Source organism: Aphelocoma coerulescens, chromosome 26 (genome assembly GCF_041296385.1).
Source record: "Aphelocoma coerulescens isolate FSJ_1873_10779 chromosome 26, UR_Acoe_1.0, whole genome shotgun sequence".
NCBI lineage: Eukaryota > Metazoa > Chordata > Aves > Passeriformes > Corvidae > Aphelocoma > Aphelocoma coerulescens.
This window is the reverse complement of record NC_091039.1, coordinates 3431129-3448148: the sequence shown is the minus strand read 5'-3', so window position 1 is coordinate 3448148 and position 17020 is coordinate 3431129. Positions and strand designations below refer to the sequence as shown.

The window sequence follows — 17020 nt, the reverse complement described above, 5'->3', positions numbered from 1 at the left end:
TTTGCTTTATTAACCCCTGATCTTTTCAAGCAAGCAGAGCTGGCGCTGTCTCCTCTTGGAGACATGAGCTTGGAGCTAATGGCAACAGGAGGCTTTGCCAGAGGCAATGGATAGAGGCAAAGTTTGGCATTGATTGGAATCACCTTGTGCAGGAGCTTGTTTCACCCCAAGGAAGCAAAGCAGGAGCCCCAGCTGCACCCAGTGGGGACAGAACCAGCCTGAAATGTCTCCTCTCGGGGTGGACCACGGGAATCATCCGGGGGCTGTGGCTCTGCCTGTGCTGTGGCATTGCTGTCACAGTCCATGTGCTCCTCAGGACAGGTCGGGCTCTGCCTTCAGGCTGGCTTCCAAGTTGCTCATTGCCTCTTTAGAGCATAAACTGGGGTCAAAGGCAGCAGCGGGGTCACAAATGCTCTTCTGTGGCTGACCTGGCTCTAAAGGGAATAAAACCACGCTGGTCAGTCTGACAGACACGTCTGGCAGCTCCTGTGGGACAAGCTGGATTCAGGTGCCTGGTCAGAGCTGCTTGCCTTCCTCCTGTTGTCTAAAGGGCAGCAGGTTTTGGTAGCCTCAAAATATTACCCTTGTACCCCTGTCCTGTTGCTCGTCTCATTCTGCTTTGAACTCAGCAGAAATGTGAAGCCTGAGGTGGACGGGATGAGAGTCTGGAGACAACCCAAGACAGCAGGAGCTCCCTCTGGAGCTGGATCCCTCTGCAGGTCAGGAGGGAAGAGTCCTTGAGTCTGATCCATGAAACGGAGCCCAACAAAGCCGAGCACTGCCCAGTCCTGCCTGTGCCTCTGGCTGTTGGCTGCAGGTGCTGCCTCCAGTCTGGGTACTAAGGAGGGTGCAGTTCCTTGTGCAGTTGTCCTGCTGGGCACACGGATGAGAGGCAAGTCCATGTGGAGAACCTGCTAATCCAGCCTGAGCCCCGTGGGATTGCAGGCTCCAGACACTTGTCCTCTGGAAATATCACTTGTTCAAGAAATCAGGTACAAGTTGTTCACAAGTTTATCCCCCTGCTGCTTTGGTAGCATCAATGATATCCTAGCATTGCACAGACAAACAGTGAAAGAGCCTTAGCCTGGCCTTGATCAGCAGGGCTTTTCCTTCCCAGAACTGAAAAATCTGATGTGCTTCTCCTCTGGAGATCGAGAGCCTGGGCTCACCCCTTGGATGCTCTCTGGCCTGACAAATGAGTCTGATTCCTCCCACAGGAGGAATTTTTCACCTGAGGCTGCTCAAAAATGTTGCAGCCCAGCTGCAAACCAGAGACAGAGATTCCTGATAGGCCAGAGCTGCCCAGCATCCAAAGAAAGCTCATGCCCACTGTGTTGCTTCCAAAAGCTCCACGAAGCTCAGACTGATGGAGCCTTTAAAAAAGCAACCAGGGAAGCAACTTCTACAGCCTAACACTGTGTCCTGCATTTCTTAGTGGGCCTAGAGTTGGTTTGTTTTCAAAGGACATCTCGTTCTTGCTCCCATTTTATGTTTCCCAAGCTTTTCTGTTTAGGTCTGGAATGGTAACGATCTTATTCCTTCCCCTTCGTATTCCTCATTTGTTGTGGGCCTCCTAGATATAGCAGATTGTGTCTTTTTTCACTTTTAATTGTGGCTACATTTTAAAGAATCCCCAGGTTGGAAAAACTGTGTAATTTTTCCTAAGCTGATAAATTCTGAAATGTTGAAAGACTCAGAAAGAAAAAGAAAATAAAGAGTAAAATGGAAAGAAACTTGGCATTTCATCAGATGCTTCTTTGTATTTTTTAGTAACAACAAACTGGAAACTGAAGTGCTGAGGTTTCACAGGTTTTCCATGCAAAACTAAAATGGGAGTGGGCGTTATTTTGCATAGGATTGCAGAAAACGCTAAGTTTTGGATTTAAACCTGCCTTGTGTTGCTTCAGAATAGCACAGGTAGAGGTTTACCTGCAGCTCAAATATGCTTTCCTTGCCCTAAGTCTTTCTGTGGCTGCAGCCAGAGTTCCTAAGAAGCTTGGATTTGGCTGGCACAGCAAAGGCAGCTTGAAGCCTTGAGACACCCCTACTGAAGGGATGTGTGGGCAGAACCGGTTATTACCTCACAAGGGGAGTAAATACGTGGCCTTCTCCATGGGAAGGGCTCCTTGTCCATGGAGCCCTTCTGACGCAGCCACAAATGAAGTCCTCAGTCCTCACCCAGATCGAGGGTGAGGGCTCAGCGTGAGGCCTCACTCGTAAGCCCTGAGCTGGGAGGGAACTTTCTCCCATTCCCAATGTTCTCACCTGCCCCAGAGCCTCTTTGGGCACTGACAGCCCTGGGCAAGTGTCACTTGGAAACGGATGGGGTAAAGCAAGTGCTGGTTCTTTACCTTCCTGGGGGTGGAGAAGGTGGTGTGGGCCTTCCTATTCCTCTTCATCGGCTGCCTGGCCAATCCCTGGATTCTCTTTGGAGTCATCCTCATGATCCGTGGCTCTGGAGTGAAGAACTCTCAGTTGTGGCTTCACGTGCAGGGTCTCCTCACCTTTCTGACGTGATTCATTGGCCAAGGAAAGCGTGAAGCCCTCGAAGTAATCCACCTGGAAATCCCCTGGTGGGAAGAGAAGCCAGCTCTCACTGCTTGTTGCTCAACTGCCAGGTCTGCAGCAGTGCGAGGCATGACCTGGGTTGACTGGAAACCAGAGATAACTGCTGACCCCAGCGCTCAGGGATCACCAAACACTGCTGCTCTGTGCCTCAGGGGGTTATCACACACCACACAGGGCACCTGAGCCTGCGCTTCCCTCTAGAGGCCCTGGGACCTGTGTTCCCTGGGAAAAAGCTGTCTCATGCCCAGTGTGGCAGAGAAGAGGGGAGTGTGGCTCCAGAGGGAGCTTCTGGAGAGGCCAGGGCTCAAGTAATGCTGGCAGTGCCAGGAATACAGGCATTGCTCTGCCCCAGGCACTCTGGGGCAGCATCTCTTACCTTGTGTCAGCAAAGCAATGACGTAAGGGAAGCACCCAAGCTACCTGTCCTCACTCCCAGTCACTTACTCAGTCTTTTCAGGAAGGAGACCGTGTCCTGGTAGCCCTGGATATAAAAGCGGTCCATGGCCTGTGGGGGGAGGTGGCAGTCAGGGCAGCTGGGCTGCTGCAGGGGGCTCGTGGCTCTGGCTACCTGGAGGAGCAGCTCACCTCACGTGAGGGAAGCTTAAAAATATGGTATAAGCGGCAGATGTTCATTTTTGAGATCTGTAAGATAGAGTCAGCGAGCTGGAAGGTCAAGAAGGCAGCAGGGCCGTCCTTGGGGCAGATGTCGTATTCTCCAGCGAAGGCAGAGATGGTGATGGTGGTGCGGGACACGAAGTCAGCTGTCCACATGGCCACCTCGCCATCCACATAGCGCTAGGAGGCAAAAGAGGGAGCCCTGAGCCTTCCCCTGGGCAGAGAGAGCAGTGCTGTTCACATGGGCAAACACTTGGGGCTTGTTGCCCAGCCAGGCCCACAGCAGCCTGAGGTTCTGGGGCTGCAGAGATCCCCTTCCAGGCAACTGCCCCAGCCGCTGCTCCCCTGCTCCAGGTCCACACCCTGATCCTCCCTTCCAGCCAAAGAACTGCTGCAATGGAAGCAGCAGGAAGTGCAGCAGAAGGCAGCTGAGGCCACCGCAGGGACAGGGGAAGATGGACAGTCTTGTGAGAAGCTGGGTCCTGTCTTGCAGTGAGGTCACATTTTGGGGCCCTGTTCTTCCCTCTGCAGACACTGTGGGAACACAGCCTCGAGCTACGCTGGTGGCAAACCCAGGTAGAAACATCCTTAATGGCACCACTGGAGAAAGGCCAGAGGCTGGAGGGGCCCTGGGCCGGAGCTGGGACCGGGTCTGCAGCCCACAGCGCTACTCACCACCCCACGGTACGTTGGAGGGCACAACCCAAAATACAGCGGGATGAAGCAGCTGCACGTCACGGCCTGTGGGTGAGACGGGAAGGACAGGGGTGAGCGAAGAGCCACGGAAACTGCTGCCTTTGGGAGTGGTGGCTCATCTGTGAATGCCAAAACAGGGGCCCCCAGCTGGGTTATTGGGTGCCACTGACCAACGTGCACCAGACCATGGCTGATACCCACAGCCAGGGCAGAGACGTAGGAAGGGAAGCTGTGAGATGCCTCAATGTGCTCCCTGCCTGTTCAGGATAACTCAGACAGCAATCAAAAGGCCTGATTTGTAAAAATCATTTCAGCTTGTCTGGATTCAGAGGGTGGCCAGCACAGAAATAATGGCATGGACCTCAATGGACCAGGGCCTGTTAGGATAAGACATGAGGTGATGGTTTATAACTACGAGGGTGAGATTTAGATACTGGGAAGAAATTTTTTACCGTGAGGGTGGGGAGGCCCTGGCACAGGGTGCCCAGAGAAGCTGTGGCTGCCCCTGGATCCCTGGCAGTGTCCAAGGCCAGGTTGGATGGGGCTTGAGACCAACCGGGGACAGTGGGAGGTGTCCCTGCCCATGGCAAGGGTGGCACTGGATGAGCTTTAAGGTCCCTTCCCACCCAAACCATTCTGGGATTCTGTGCTGTGGGACATGGCCGGGCAGCAAATGTCACACAGCTCCTCCCTCACAGGGTGCCTGTGGCTGCTCCCACCTGAATCAGCTCCTCCTTCGAGGCAAACTCAGACACTGTCACAGTTCTCCAGTCGTGCACGCGGGTGAGGACAATGTGCAGCTTCCCAGACACCAGCTCGTGGGCATTTGGAGGCAGGAATTTGCGTAAGGCACCCCTTAAGATTCCAAGTATCCTTCCTCCGGGGCAAAAACCCCAGAGAGTAGTTTTCAGAGCACTGAGGACATACTCCTTCATCTCATCTGAAACAAAGCAAAGCAAAGCAAAGCAAAGCACAGCAAAGCAAAGCAAAGCAAAGCAAAGCAAAGCAATCATTCTATATCCCTTACATTGTTCTTTATGCACAAATATGTGTTATTTAGGCACTTTCTGAGCTGCACTTCCACCTGCCAAAGGGGTACTTTATCCTGCTGCTAAATGCTCATATCGAGCCATTGTTTTCATTAGGGCGGAAGCTCCCATGAGTGGACCCAAATTTTCCAGGGACTTTCAGTATTGCAGGAGGTAGAAGTATTCTGCTTTCTTTTCCCATTTCTCTCCATTTTCTCCACAAGACATCTTAAAAGCTTTTGGACATTGGAGAGAAAATTAACAGGAAGCCTTTGTATAACATTTCCTCCTGTTTCCCCTATGCCCTGCTCATGTGTTTTCTTTCCCCTCTTTGTTTTGGGACTCTCCCAGCAATCCCAAATGCCTTATTAGGGAGAGCACCTCTGTTTCTTTTCTTAGATATGCTTGTCATTAATTCAAGTTTATAAGATGCAATGCCTATATCTACTCTGTTTTCTCTGTTTTCCACTCTTCAAGAAGCCAATAAAGCAAACAAACCTGAGGAACTGACCATGGAGAATGAAACAAAAATCTTTTGCAACTCCAAAACTCCCAGCTATTCCATCTCTTAAGACACAAAATAAACAGAAGTGTGTAGCCCTTACCCACATCACATCCACACAATCCAGCTGTAGCCATAACTGATCCTGAAGATGATCCATAGATCCTGTGTGCAGATTTCATTATGTCAGGAGACAAGTCCTGCAAAGCAGTTAACACTCCAGCTTCGTATATAATCAAGAAACTACAGCCTCTAAACAGTATAGAGTAAGGTCTTCCCTCTTTTCCACTTATTTTCAGCATCTCTGCTAACTCCAAGCACCCCAACAACAAGAAAAGAGCTGCCCAACAGCTTCAATGGGTTTTCCAGAGCCAGCCAACCCTCAGCTGTGGTTCTCTTTCCAACCACACTCTCAGTGTCTTATATCCCTCGGTTTGACATAAACCTCTGAGCCAAACGTCCAGTGGAACAGCAGCAGTGGGCAGAAGTGGATGATGTGATGTCCTAATGCTCATTGAAATAAGATTATTGCATTGCAGGGTGTCTGAGCTGAGCCCTGAGCTGCTGGGCAGCCCCAGGCGATGGGCACAGCCACATGTCACACTCAGGTGTTGGCAGAGCAGCCCAGGGGGGTCCGGTGGCCCCCAGGACTGAGTCTTTGGGAGGGGAAAGCTGCTTCCCAAAGTGGTGAACTGCTTCACCGACATCCTGGAGTTCCAGAACAAAATTCCAGCCTCTTGGGCAGTAGGAATCAGCAAATATTCCCTGGTACAAAAGAGTCTTGCAAGATGCTGCTCAAAACTCTCTTGCCCCATTTGTAACAGGTTGCCAAAGCCCATCCCAGGGAGTGGAGAAGGTGATTGGGTTACTAAAGAAATCACAACCCAAGTTGTTTTCTTTGTTTCACAATTTCAGGGCCTGAGTTTGCTTACAAAATGCTAAAAATTCAGAGTCCGGGAAGCAGCTCGTGGTTTCATCTGCTTCCTACATGGCTGAGGTTTCAGTAGAGCCACAGGTCGAGAAAGAAGGAAAGAAGGGGGCAAAAAGTCTGACAAACACAGGGATTTATTGGTTATCCATGTAGAAATGCAAAGCCTTCTTAGCTTTGCAGCTGGGTGAGACATTGGGAAGCTGCAAGTGGGAAAAGCAGCACTGAGCGCTGGGCAAGACAGAGGCGAGTGGCCAGAACAAACAGTAACAGCTTGGACACTCCTCTTCTGATATTCATGGAAATCTACCCAACATCTTCAGGTAAAATGCTCCCAAAGCCACCCAGGAGATGCTTCTCTCCCTCTTGCAGTGTGCCAGGGGAAGTGCTGGAGGAATTTGGATGCAGCCCTGATCTCTGTGAGGGGGCTGCAAAACAGCCCTGAGGAGGAGCGAGCAGCTGTGCAGGACATGCTGGGGCTGACAGGGCTGTGGGCTCCAAACCATCAGCCCAGGGTTAATCCAGCCCCAATTCCACACGGGAGCAGTGTCTGCCACCACCCAGGAGCCAAGGCACTGAGCTCCTTGCACACACCCTGCAGATCCTAATGCTGAGCAGCAACATAAAACTGAAGACTCGAGACAAGAGGAATAAATAGATCCCATGCCTCATCAACAGGAGAAATGCACTGGAAATAATTTTCCATCTACTCTTCAGTGCAAGGATGCCCTAAGAATTAACTGCAATGAGAAGAGCCAACTTCAGAAGCAGCTTCTGGTGCAGGAGGGAAGTGGCATTTGGAACCCACAGGTGAGGCACACTTAAGCTCTTGAGCTGAAGAAAAACCTTTATGCCCAACTCCATGTTACTCAATCTTGCAGCATCAAGAAGTAAACAGTGTTTATTGTAGAAAAACAGAGGGAAGCCAAGACTCCGCCTGCTTGTTCCCTCCTAACAGATAGTGCCACATCTCCCTGGCTTTCAAACCCTTGGACTGTCTCTGGTGTCTTTCAAAAGGAGCAAGGAGTTAGAAAACATTTAGTCTGTGGGGTTTGTATCAGAGTGAGGTACCCAGAGCTCCAAAAAGGTGGGGCTTGGAAAGGAGAAATCCAGGTGATCTGAGTAGGAGTGACCCAGGTGGCACAAACAGTGATTGGGAAATGCTGCTGTGGAAATGCAGAAGCTGTTTCTTGGCCCCTCTCTGCCCTGCCCCAGGATGGGACACAGGCTGTGTGTGTCCCTGAGTGATGCCCTGAGTTTTAAGCCTGTTGTTTTACCAGGCCAAACACCCTCGAGGCATTTGACATTTCTCTGTCACAGGGTCAGAAACCGCTGTGAGCTGAGGGACCCTGCTCATCTGTCCCTCATTTCTTCATCCCAGCTTTGGGGACAAAGCCAAGCTTGGCCTTGGGCAAAGAGACCATCCAGACTTTAAAGCTCCATTAGCCAAACGAAACAAAGGAATTTGCGTGCCTGATAATACAGGGCAATAGCCAAATAGGATCTTTCTTCTACAGGATTAAAATGAACCAGGAGCCCCCTCAGCTGCTCAGCCAGGACTCAGCAGGAACAGGCTGGCACATGCCAGGAGGTTCTCTCACTTCCCCAAGGTGGAATATTTTAGCAGAGCTGACACCAGACCATTTCCCTCACACATCTGCCACAATGACAAAGCTGTGACCTCGGGGCTGCCCCGTTCTGGGAGTGCAGTGTGTTCCTAACCCACATACATTTCTGATGTGCAAATCCTTTCAAGAGAAAGACTTTGAGGAATTCGTTTCTGTGGGACAATGAATCACCCTAGAACCCAACGTGCAGCTGTCAGACTTCAAGCACTGGCACAGACCTCGACAAACAGTTCCATGGGCAGCGAGGAGCTGGTGCTGTGCGGGCAGGATCACCAGCTGGGCGCTGTGGATGTGCTGCTGCCCTCACAGATCCACTGCATGGCCAGAAATATCATCTCCTGCACCTGAGAAAAACAGGAAAAGCCATGTCCTGAACGTTTTTTTTTCACACAGCCACAGCTTCATTCCCCTTAGACAGTGTCTCGCTGCTCAAAATGCACCTCCCTGGCTGAAGGAGCTTTAGCCGGGCAGGGGTTCAGGGCAAAAGGCAGCAGTCAGGAGGGGCTGAGCTCATTCAAGCTGCACACAGAGCCCTCTCCAAAATTTCCTGCTCCAGCCACACTTGTAGCAGTGCCCAACACTAATCTATAAGCCCCAGGACAACTGAAAAGATCTCTGCAGGACCAGGAAGAATTTGGAACGCTGACACTGCTGATGCAAAAGGCACTTGGAAAAAAAGCTGCTGGCTGCAAGGTGGTGAGGTGGGGAGGGCTTGTGGATGCTAGGAAAGCAAAGCTCCTGGGAGATTTCCAGAACAGGGGCAGAACATCCCTCTCAGGGTCAGCAGGGATTACCTTAGGCTGCATCCTCTGTCGCAATTCCTGGAACAAAAGGGTGCTTTGGCTTCACATTTTTCTCAGCAGGACTGTGCCAACACCAAAGGATTCACCAGTCCTGCTTCCCCACACACCAGCCTACCCTCAGTGCCTCCTGCTCCCGTGGGTAATTGGAAACAACCTCTGATGCTGCAGGGTCCAAAACAGGGAATCTGACCATCCCCTACAGCTACAGCAGGGGGAGAAAAAAGGATTGGGGGGGAGAAAGACACCAATGTAGAAAGCCAAAATAGCAGCTCTATTTTGGGTTGAAATCTTCTCATGTAAGAGTCTAATCTTAGCAAAAATCAGTGTGTGTTTCTCCCTCACCTTCATGGAAGCTGAGCTTTATTATTTGTGTCTAAACAGTCCGTGATTAATCAAGGAGTTTCCATGGCACCTCCCCAGTTTTGTGCACTGGCACAGGAGCGGAATAAAGGAGTGGCTCTGGCAGTGGTCTGAACTTGCCCGTGCTGGAGCCTTGCTCACCTGAGTGCGCTCACCTGCACCCCTCAGCTGCGCCCCTCAGCTGCCTCTTGGCTGCTCAACGTTTTATCTCGTCTCAGTCGCTGCCTTCTCAGCAGGAAGGGCTGACATTGGCTTGGGGAGCACATTCCCATCCCTGCCCTCCTACCAGGACACAGATTTCAGCAGAGTTGACCACACGAGCATCGTTTTTGCCGCTGATGTCACTGACAACCTTTATTCTAAGTAGGAAAGAAAAGAGTGGGAATGACCCACCCTGGACCTTGCCTCACTAATTGGTATTTCTGTGGCTTTGGCAGCTCCCAGAACGTGCCCCAACACACTTATCGTTCCTTCTACTGGGAGCGTGGCACACAAACCTCCAGCCTATCCTACGTTCAGCATTAACGAGAGAAACCTTTTCCCCGTTCCTGTGACAAACACCTCATCCAGGGACGTGAGGTGATGATGTCGCTGCCCTGATGGTGATGACACAGTGACTTCACCGTGACTTCACCCGGCCTTGGAGCAGCGCCCGGTGCTCCCAGCCAAGGGCAGGGCTCTGCAGGACAGACCTTCCTGCTCAGCTGCACCCGGGGGCGGAGAGGACCAGGAAACCTTTGAGCAGATCACCTCTGGCTGGAAGGAGTTCAGGCAGGCACGGCTTCATTTCAGGCCAGAAGAGATTCCTTACCCTTGCCAGACCTTTAGAATCACCCTCTTATAGCACTAAGACATGTCAGTAGTAGATAACAGAATCCCAGAATGGCTTGGCTTGGGAGAAACTTTAAAGCTTATGCTGTTCCAGCCCTGCCGTGGCAGGGACACCTTCACTATCCCAGGTTGCTCCAAGCCCCGTCCAACCTGGCCTTGAAATAATGACACACCAGAGCCAAGCGGGAGCCCTGTGGGATACAGGCACAGCTGGGAGTGCTGGGTTACTTGGGAAAAAAGCTCAGCCTAGTTGATTTACACCCAAATGACAGCCTGGGAGTCTCCGGTGCAGGGGCTGCTGCTCGGCAGCGGGAGAATGATGCTCCTACAGAATTACGGAATCGCAGAATCATGGAATGGTTCGTGCTGGAAGGTACCTTAAAGCTCATCTCATTCCACCGCCTGCCATGGGCAGGGACACCTTCCACTAGACCAGGTTCCTTCAAGCCCCGTCCAGCCTGGCCTTGCTCCAGGCGCTCCTGGTGAATCTATCCCCAGGACGAACCGCTGTTCCCGGGTTCCAGGCGCTCCGCTCAGGGCCCGCGGCTCCCGGCGCTCTGAGGGGCGGCATTTCCCGCCCAGCCCGCCCCGCGCCAGGGGCGGGGCCTCCTGCCCTCACGCCGGCCCTTCGCCAACATGGCGGGCGCGGCCAGCGCCGGCGCTGCGCATGCGCTGTGGGAGCCGTTAGAAACGCGGGAAGGGCTTGTTCATTTGAGGGGGGGAGTTTTGGTATTAATAAATATTTCTTTTTGCGTGATGTTACGTGCTCTCTGCACAGCCCAGACCGTGTCTGAGGCAGATGATGAAGCCGGGCCGGTTGTCACTAACACCCACTATGTGCTGGTGCTCCCAAATCATGGAGGATTTAGACAATCCCAGACTTGTTTGGGTGGGAAGGGGCCTTAAAGCTCATCTCGTTCCACCTCGTGCCATGGGGTGAGGACAAGGGGATGTTTGAGTAGATCACTTTCAGCTGGAAGGCGTTTGGGCAGGCACGACTTCATTTCAGCCTAGAAGAGATTCCGTAGCCTACATGGACCCTTAGGATCACCCTGGTATACCAGTGAGACACTTTAATAGTAGATCCCAGAATCCCAGAATGGTTTGGGTTGGAAGGGACCTTAAAGCTCATCCTGTTCCACCGCTGCCATGGCAGGGACACCTTCCACTATCCCAGGTTCCTTCAAGCCCCGTCCAGCCTGGCCATGGACACTTCCAGGGATCCAGGGGCAGCCACAGCTGCTCTGGGCACCCTGTGCCAGGGCCTCCCCACCCTCACAGGGAAGGATTCCTTCCCAATATCCCATCTAACCCTGCCCCCTGGCAGTGGGAAGCCATTGACCCTTGTCCTGTCCCTCCCTTTCCTGATGAGGGGTCTCTGTCCAGCTTCCCCGTAGCCCCTTCAGATCCTTGAAGGGGCTGTGAGGTCTCCACACAACCTTCTCTTCTCCAGGCTGAACGGCCCCAAGTTTCTCAGCCTGTTTCCACAGGGAAGGTGCTCCAGTCCCCTTAGAACTTTCTGGCCCATTTTGATGGATCCCGTTTGCATTGGATCCTGTCTGCTCCTGTCTTCCACGCATCCCGGATGGATTTACATCTCTCAACCACTGCAGCCAAAGCCAGGCTGCTCAAATCCCGCTGTTGCTGCCACAGGGCAAAGTGGAAGGCTCAGAGACAGCCAGCCCTCCCCAGGCAGGGACAATCAGGCCAGCATTGGCTTCTGCACCTCTGCTCCCTCCCACTTATCCAACAGCTCCTTCTCCAGGCTGCTGCAAGCACCATGCCCTTCTCCAGGCAGGAGGATATTACCATCTCAGTCAGCCTGGGGCAGTTACCCTATTGAAATGGGGATTAGAATCCCCCAAAGAAAATTCTCATCCAGGAATTGGACCTCCAAATCCATTAAATGCATCTGCAAACCTCAGCCACAAACATTTTGAACTGCCCAGTGTATCCCACCTGCCCCATGTGGGGCTTGATCATAAAAAGCTGGTAAAACTTTGAGAACTTTAACAAAAAGCAATCAGCAAGGAACCCCCAAACTAAAATGGTCTCAGCACAGAACTCTGCTGCTCCAAAGCTCCAGAAGTGAGCAAGAAAGAAGTATTTAACAATTCAGTATTCAAATCAGCTGGGTTTTGCTTTATTAACCCCTGATCTTTTCAAGCAAGCAGAGCTGGCGCTGTCTCCTCTTGGAGACATGAGCTTGGAGCTAATGGCAACAGGAGGCTTTGCCAGAGGCAATGGATAGAGGCAAAGTTTGGCATTGATTGGAATCACCTTGTGCAGGAGCTTGTTTCACCCCAAGGAAGCAAAGCAGGAGCCCCAGCTGCACCCAGTGGGGACAGAACCAGCCTGAAATGTCTCCTCTCGGGGTGGACCACGGGAATCATCCGGGGGCTGTGGCTCTGCCTGTGCTGTGGCATTGCTGTCACAGTCCATGTGCTCCTCAGGACAGGTCGGGCTCTGCCTTCAGGCTGGCTTCCAAGTTGCTCATTGCCTCTTTAGAGCATAAACTGGGGTCAAAGGCAGCAGCGGGGTCACAAATGCTCTTCTGTGGCTGACCTGGCCCTAAAGGGAATAAAACCACGCTGGTCAGTCTGACAGACACGTCTGGCAGCTCCTGTGGGACAAGCTGGATTCAGGTGCCTGGTCAGAGCTGCTTGCCTTCCTCCTGTTGTCTAAAGGGCAGCAGGTTTTGGTAGCCTCAAAATATTACCCTTGTACCCTGTCCTGTTGCTCGTCTCATTCTGCTTTGAACTCAGCAGAAATGTGAAGCCTGAGGTGGACGGGATGAGAGTCTGGAGACAACCCAAGACAGCAGGAGCTCCCTCTGGAGCTGGATCCCTCTGCAGGTCAGGAGGGAAGAGTCCTTGAGTCTGATCCATGAAACGGAGCCCAACAAAGCCGAGCACTGCCCAGTCCTGCCTGTGCCTCTGGCTGTTGGCTGCAGGTGCTGCCTCCAGTCTGGGTACTAAGGAGGGTGCAGTTCCTTGTGCAGTTGTCCTGCTGGGCACACGGATGAGAGGCAAGTCCATGTGGAGAACCTGCTAATCCAGCCTGAGCCCCGTGGGATTGCAGGCTCCAGACACTTGTCCTCTGGAAATATCACTTGTTCAAGAAATCAGGTACAAGTTGTTCACAAGTTTATCCCCCTGCTGCTTTGGTAGCATCAATGATATCCTAGCATTGCACAGACAAACAGTGAAAGAGCCTTAGCCTGGCCTTGATCAGCAGGGCTTTTCCTTCCCAGAACTGGAAAATCTGATGTGCTTCTCCTCTGGAGATCGAGAGCCTGGGCTCACCCCTTGGATGCTCTCTGGCCTGACAAATGAGTCTGATTCCTCCCACAGGAGGAATTTTTCACCTGAGGCTGCTCAAAAATGTTGCAGCCCAGCTGCAAACCAGAGACAGAGATTCCTGATAGGCCAGAGCTGCCCAGCATCCAAAGAAAGCTCATGCCCACTGTGTTGCTTCCAAAAGCTCCACGAAGCTCAGACTGATGGAGCCTTTAAAAAAGCAACCAGGGAAGCAACTTCTACAGCCTAACACTGTGTCCTGCATTTCTTAGTGGGCCTAGAGTTGGTTTGTTTTCAAAGGACATCTCGTTCTTGCTCCCATTTTATGTTTCCCAAGCTTTTCTGTTTAGGTCTGGAATGGTAACGATCTTATTCCTTCCCCTTCGTATTCCTCATTTGTTGTGGGCCTCCTAGATATAGCAGATTGTGTCTTTTTTCACTTCTAATTGTGGCTACATTTTAAAGAATCCCCAGGTTGAAAAAACTGTGTAATTTTTCCTAAGCTGATAAATTCTGAAATGTTGAAAGACTCAGAAAGAAAAAGAAAATAAAGAGTAAAATGGAAAGAAACTTGGCATTTCATCAGATGCTTCTTTGTATTTTTTAGTAACAACAAACTGGAAACTGAAGTGCTGAGGTTTCACAGGTTTTCCATGCAAAACTAAAATGGGAGTGGGCGTTATTTTGCATAGGATTGCAGAAAACGCTAAGTTTTGGATTTAAACCTGCCTTGTGTTGCTTCAGAATAGCACAGGTAGAGGTTTACCTGCAGCTCAAATATGCTTTCCTTGCCCTAAGTCTTTCTGTGGCTGCAGCCAGAGTTCCTAAGAAGCTTGGATTTGGCTGGCACAGCAAAGGCAGCTTGAAGCCTTGAGACACCCCTACTGAAGGGATGTGTGGGCAGAACCGGTTATTACCTCACAAGGGGAGTAAATACGTGGCCTTCTCCATGGGAAGGGCTCCTTGTCCATGGAGCCCTTCTGACGCAGCCACAAATGAAGTCCTCAGTCCTCACCCAGATCGAGGGTGAGGGCTCAGCGTGAGGCCTCACTCGTAAGCCCTGAGCTGGGAGGGAACTTTCTCCCATTCCCGATGTTCTCACCTGCCCCAGAGCCTCTTTGGGCACTGGCAGCCCTGGGCAAGTGTCACTTGGAAACGGATGGGGTAAAGCAAGTGCTGGTTCTTTACCTTCCTGGGGGTGGAGAAGGTGGTGTGGGCCTTCCTATTCCTCTTCATCGGCTGCCTGGCCAATCCCTGGATTCTCTTTGGAGTCATCCTCATGATCCGTGGCTCTGGAGTGAAGAACTCTCAGTTGTGGCTTCAGGTGCAGGGTCTCCTCACCTTTCTGACGTGATTCATTGGCCAAGGAAAGCGTGAAGCCCTCGAAGTAATCCACCTGGAAATCCCCTGGTGGGAAGAGAAGCCAGCTCTCACTGCTTGTTGCTCAACTGCCAGGTCTGCAGCAGTGCGAGGCATGACCTGGGTTGACTGGAAACCAGAGATAACTGCTGACCCCAGCGCTCAGGGATCACCAAACACTACTGCTCTGTGCCTCAGGGGGTTATCACACACCACACAGGGCACCTGAGCCTGCGCTTCCCTCTAGAGGCCCTGGGACCTGTGTTCCCTGGGAAAAAGCTGTCTCATGCCCAGTGTGGCAGAGAAGAGGGGAGTGTGGCTCCAGAGGGAGCTTCTGGAGAGGCCAGGGCTCAAGTAATGCTGGCAGTGCCAGGAATACAGGCATTGCTCTGCCCCAGGCACTCTGGGGCAGCATCTCTTACCTTGTGTCAGCAAAGCAATGACGTAAGGGAAGCACCCAAGCTACCTGTCCTCACTCCCAGTCACTTACTCAGTCTTTTCAGGAAGGAGACCGTGTCCTGGTAGCCCTGGATATAAAAGCGGTCCATGGCCTGTGGGGGGAGGTGGCAGTCAGGGCAGCTGGGCTGCTGCAGGGGGCTCGTGGCTCTGGCTACCTGGAGGAGCAGCTCACCTCACGTGAGGGAAGCTTAAAAATATGGTATAAGCGGCAGATGTTCATTTTTGAGATCTGTAAGATAGAGTCAGCGAGCTGGAAGGTCAAGAAGGCAGCAGGGCCGTCCTTGGGGCAGATGTCGTATTCTCCAGCGAAGGCAGAGATGGTGATGGTGGTGCGGGACACGAAGTCAGCTGTCCACATGGCCACCTCGCCATCCACATAGCGCTAGGAGGCAAAAGAGGGAGCCCTGAGCCTTCCCCTGGGCAGAGAGAGCAGTGCTGTTCACATGGGCAAACACTTGGGGCTTGTTCCCCAGCCAGGCCCACAGCAGCCTGAGGTTCTGGGGCTGCAGAGATCCCCTTCCAGGCAACTGCCCCAGCCGCTGCTCCCCTGCTCCAGGTCCACACCCTGATCCTCCCTTCCAGCCAAAGAACTGCTGCAATGGAAGCAGCAGGAAGTGCAGCAGAAGGCAGCTGAGGCCACCGCAGGGACAGGGGAAGATGGACAGTTTTGTGAGAAGCTGGGTCCTGTCTTGCAGTGAGGTCACATTTTGGGGCCCTGTTCTTCCCTCTGCAGACACTGTGGGAACACAGCCTCGAGCTACGCTGGTGGCAAACCCAGGTAGAAACATCCTTAATGGCACCACTGGAGAAAGGCCAGAGGCTGGAGGGGCCCTGGGCCGGAGCTGGGACCGGGTCTGCAGCCCACAGCGCTACTCACCACCCCACGGTACGTTGGAGGGCACAACCCAAAATACAGCGGGATGAAGCAGCTGCACGTCACGGCCTGTGGGTGAGACGGGAAGGACAGGGGTGAGCGAAGAGCCACGGAAACTGCTGCCTTTGGGAGTGGTGGCTCATCTGTGAATGCCAAAACAGGGGTCCCCAGCTGGGTTATTGGGTGCCACTGACCAACGTGCACCAGACCATGGCTGATACCCACAGCTAGGGCAGAGACGTAGGAAGGGAAGCTGTGAGATGCCTCAATGTGCTCCCTGCCTGTTCAGGATAACTCAGACAGCAATCAAAAGGCCTGATTTGTAAAAATCATTTCAGCTTGTCTGGATTCAGAGGGTGGCCAGCACAGAAATAATGGCATGGACCTCAATGGACCAGGGCCTGTTAGGATAAGACATGAGGTGATGGTTTATAACTGTGAGGGTGAGATTTATATACTGGGAAGAAATTTTTTACCGTGAGGGTGGGGAGGCCCTGGCACAGGGTGCCCAGAGAAGCTGTGGCTGCCCCTGGATCCCTGGCAGTGTCCAAGGCCAGGTTGGATGGGGCTTGAGACCAACCGGGGACAGTGGGAGGTGTCCCTGCCCATGGCAAGGGTGGCACTGGATGAGCTTTAAGGTCCCTTCCAACCCAAACCATTCTGGGATTCTGTGCTGTGGGACATGGCCGGGCAGCAAATGTCACACAGCTCCTCCCTCACAGGGTGCCTGTGGCTGCTCCCACCTGAATCAGCTCCTCCTTCGAGGCAAACTCGGACACTGTCACAGTTCTCCAGTCATGCACGCGGGTGAGGACAATGTGCAGCTTCCCAGACACCAGCTCATGGGCATTTGGAGGCAGGAATTTGCGTAAGGTACGCCTTACGAGTCTAATCAACCTTCCTCCAGGGATAAAACCCCAGAGTGTAGTTTTCAGAGCACTGAAGGCATACTCCTTCATCTCATCTGTAACAAAGCAAAGCAAAGCAAAGCAAAGCAAAGCAAAGCAATCATTCTATATCCCTTACATTGTTCTTTATGCACAAATATGTGTTATTTAGGCACTTTCTGA

General features: G+C 52.4%; 2 protein-coding genes across 2 annotated transcripts; both read right to left on the bottom strand.

Annotated features, from left to right (window-relative positions):
• Positions 1-5557, bottom strand: LOC138098954 (omega-hydroxyceramide transacylase-like). The gene is made up of 7 exons (XM_068995889.1): positions 5513-5557; positions 4599-4819; positions 3859-3924; positions 3154-3363; positions 3013-3073; positions 2352-2570; positions 1-434 (listed from the first exon to the last, which is right to left on the bottom strand). The coding sequence occupies exons 1-6, from the start codon at positions 5544-5546 to the stop codon at positions 2386-2388; spliced, it is 777 nt and encodes a 258-aa protein (XP_068851990.1). The 5' UTR covers positions 5547-5557; the 3' UTR covers positions 1-434; positions 2352-2385.
• Positions 5558-12096: 6539 nt separating this feature from the next.
• On the bottom strand, positions 12097-16909 carry LOC138098775 (omega-hydroxyceramide transacylase-like). Its single transcript, XM_068995571.1, has 6 exons — positions 16694-16909; positions 15954-16019; positions 15249-15458; positions 15108-15168; positions 14447-14665; positions 12097-12530 (listed from the first exon to the last, which is right to left on the bottom strand). Exons 1-5 carry the CDS (start codon positions 16907-16909, stop codon positions 14481-14483), a joined length of 738 nt encoding a protein of 245 aa, XP_068851672.1. The 3' UTR covers positions 12097-12530; positions 14447-14480.
• Positions 16910-17020: the final 111 nt, after the last annotated feature.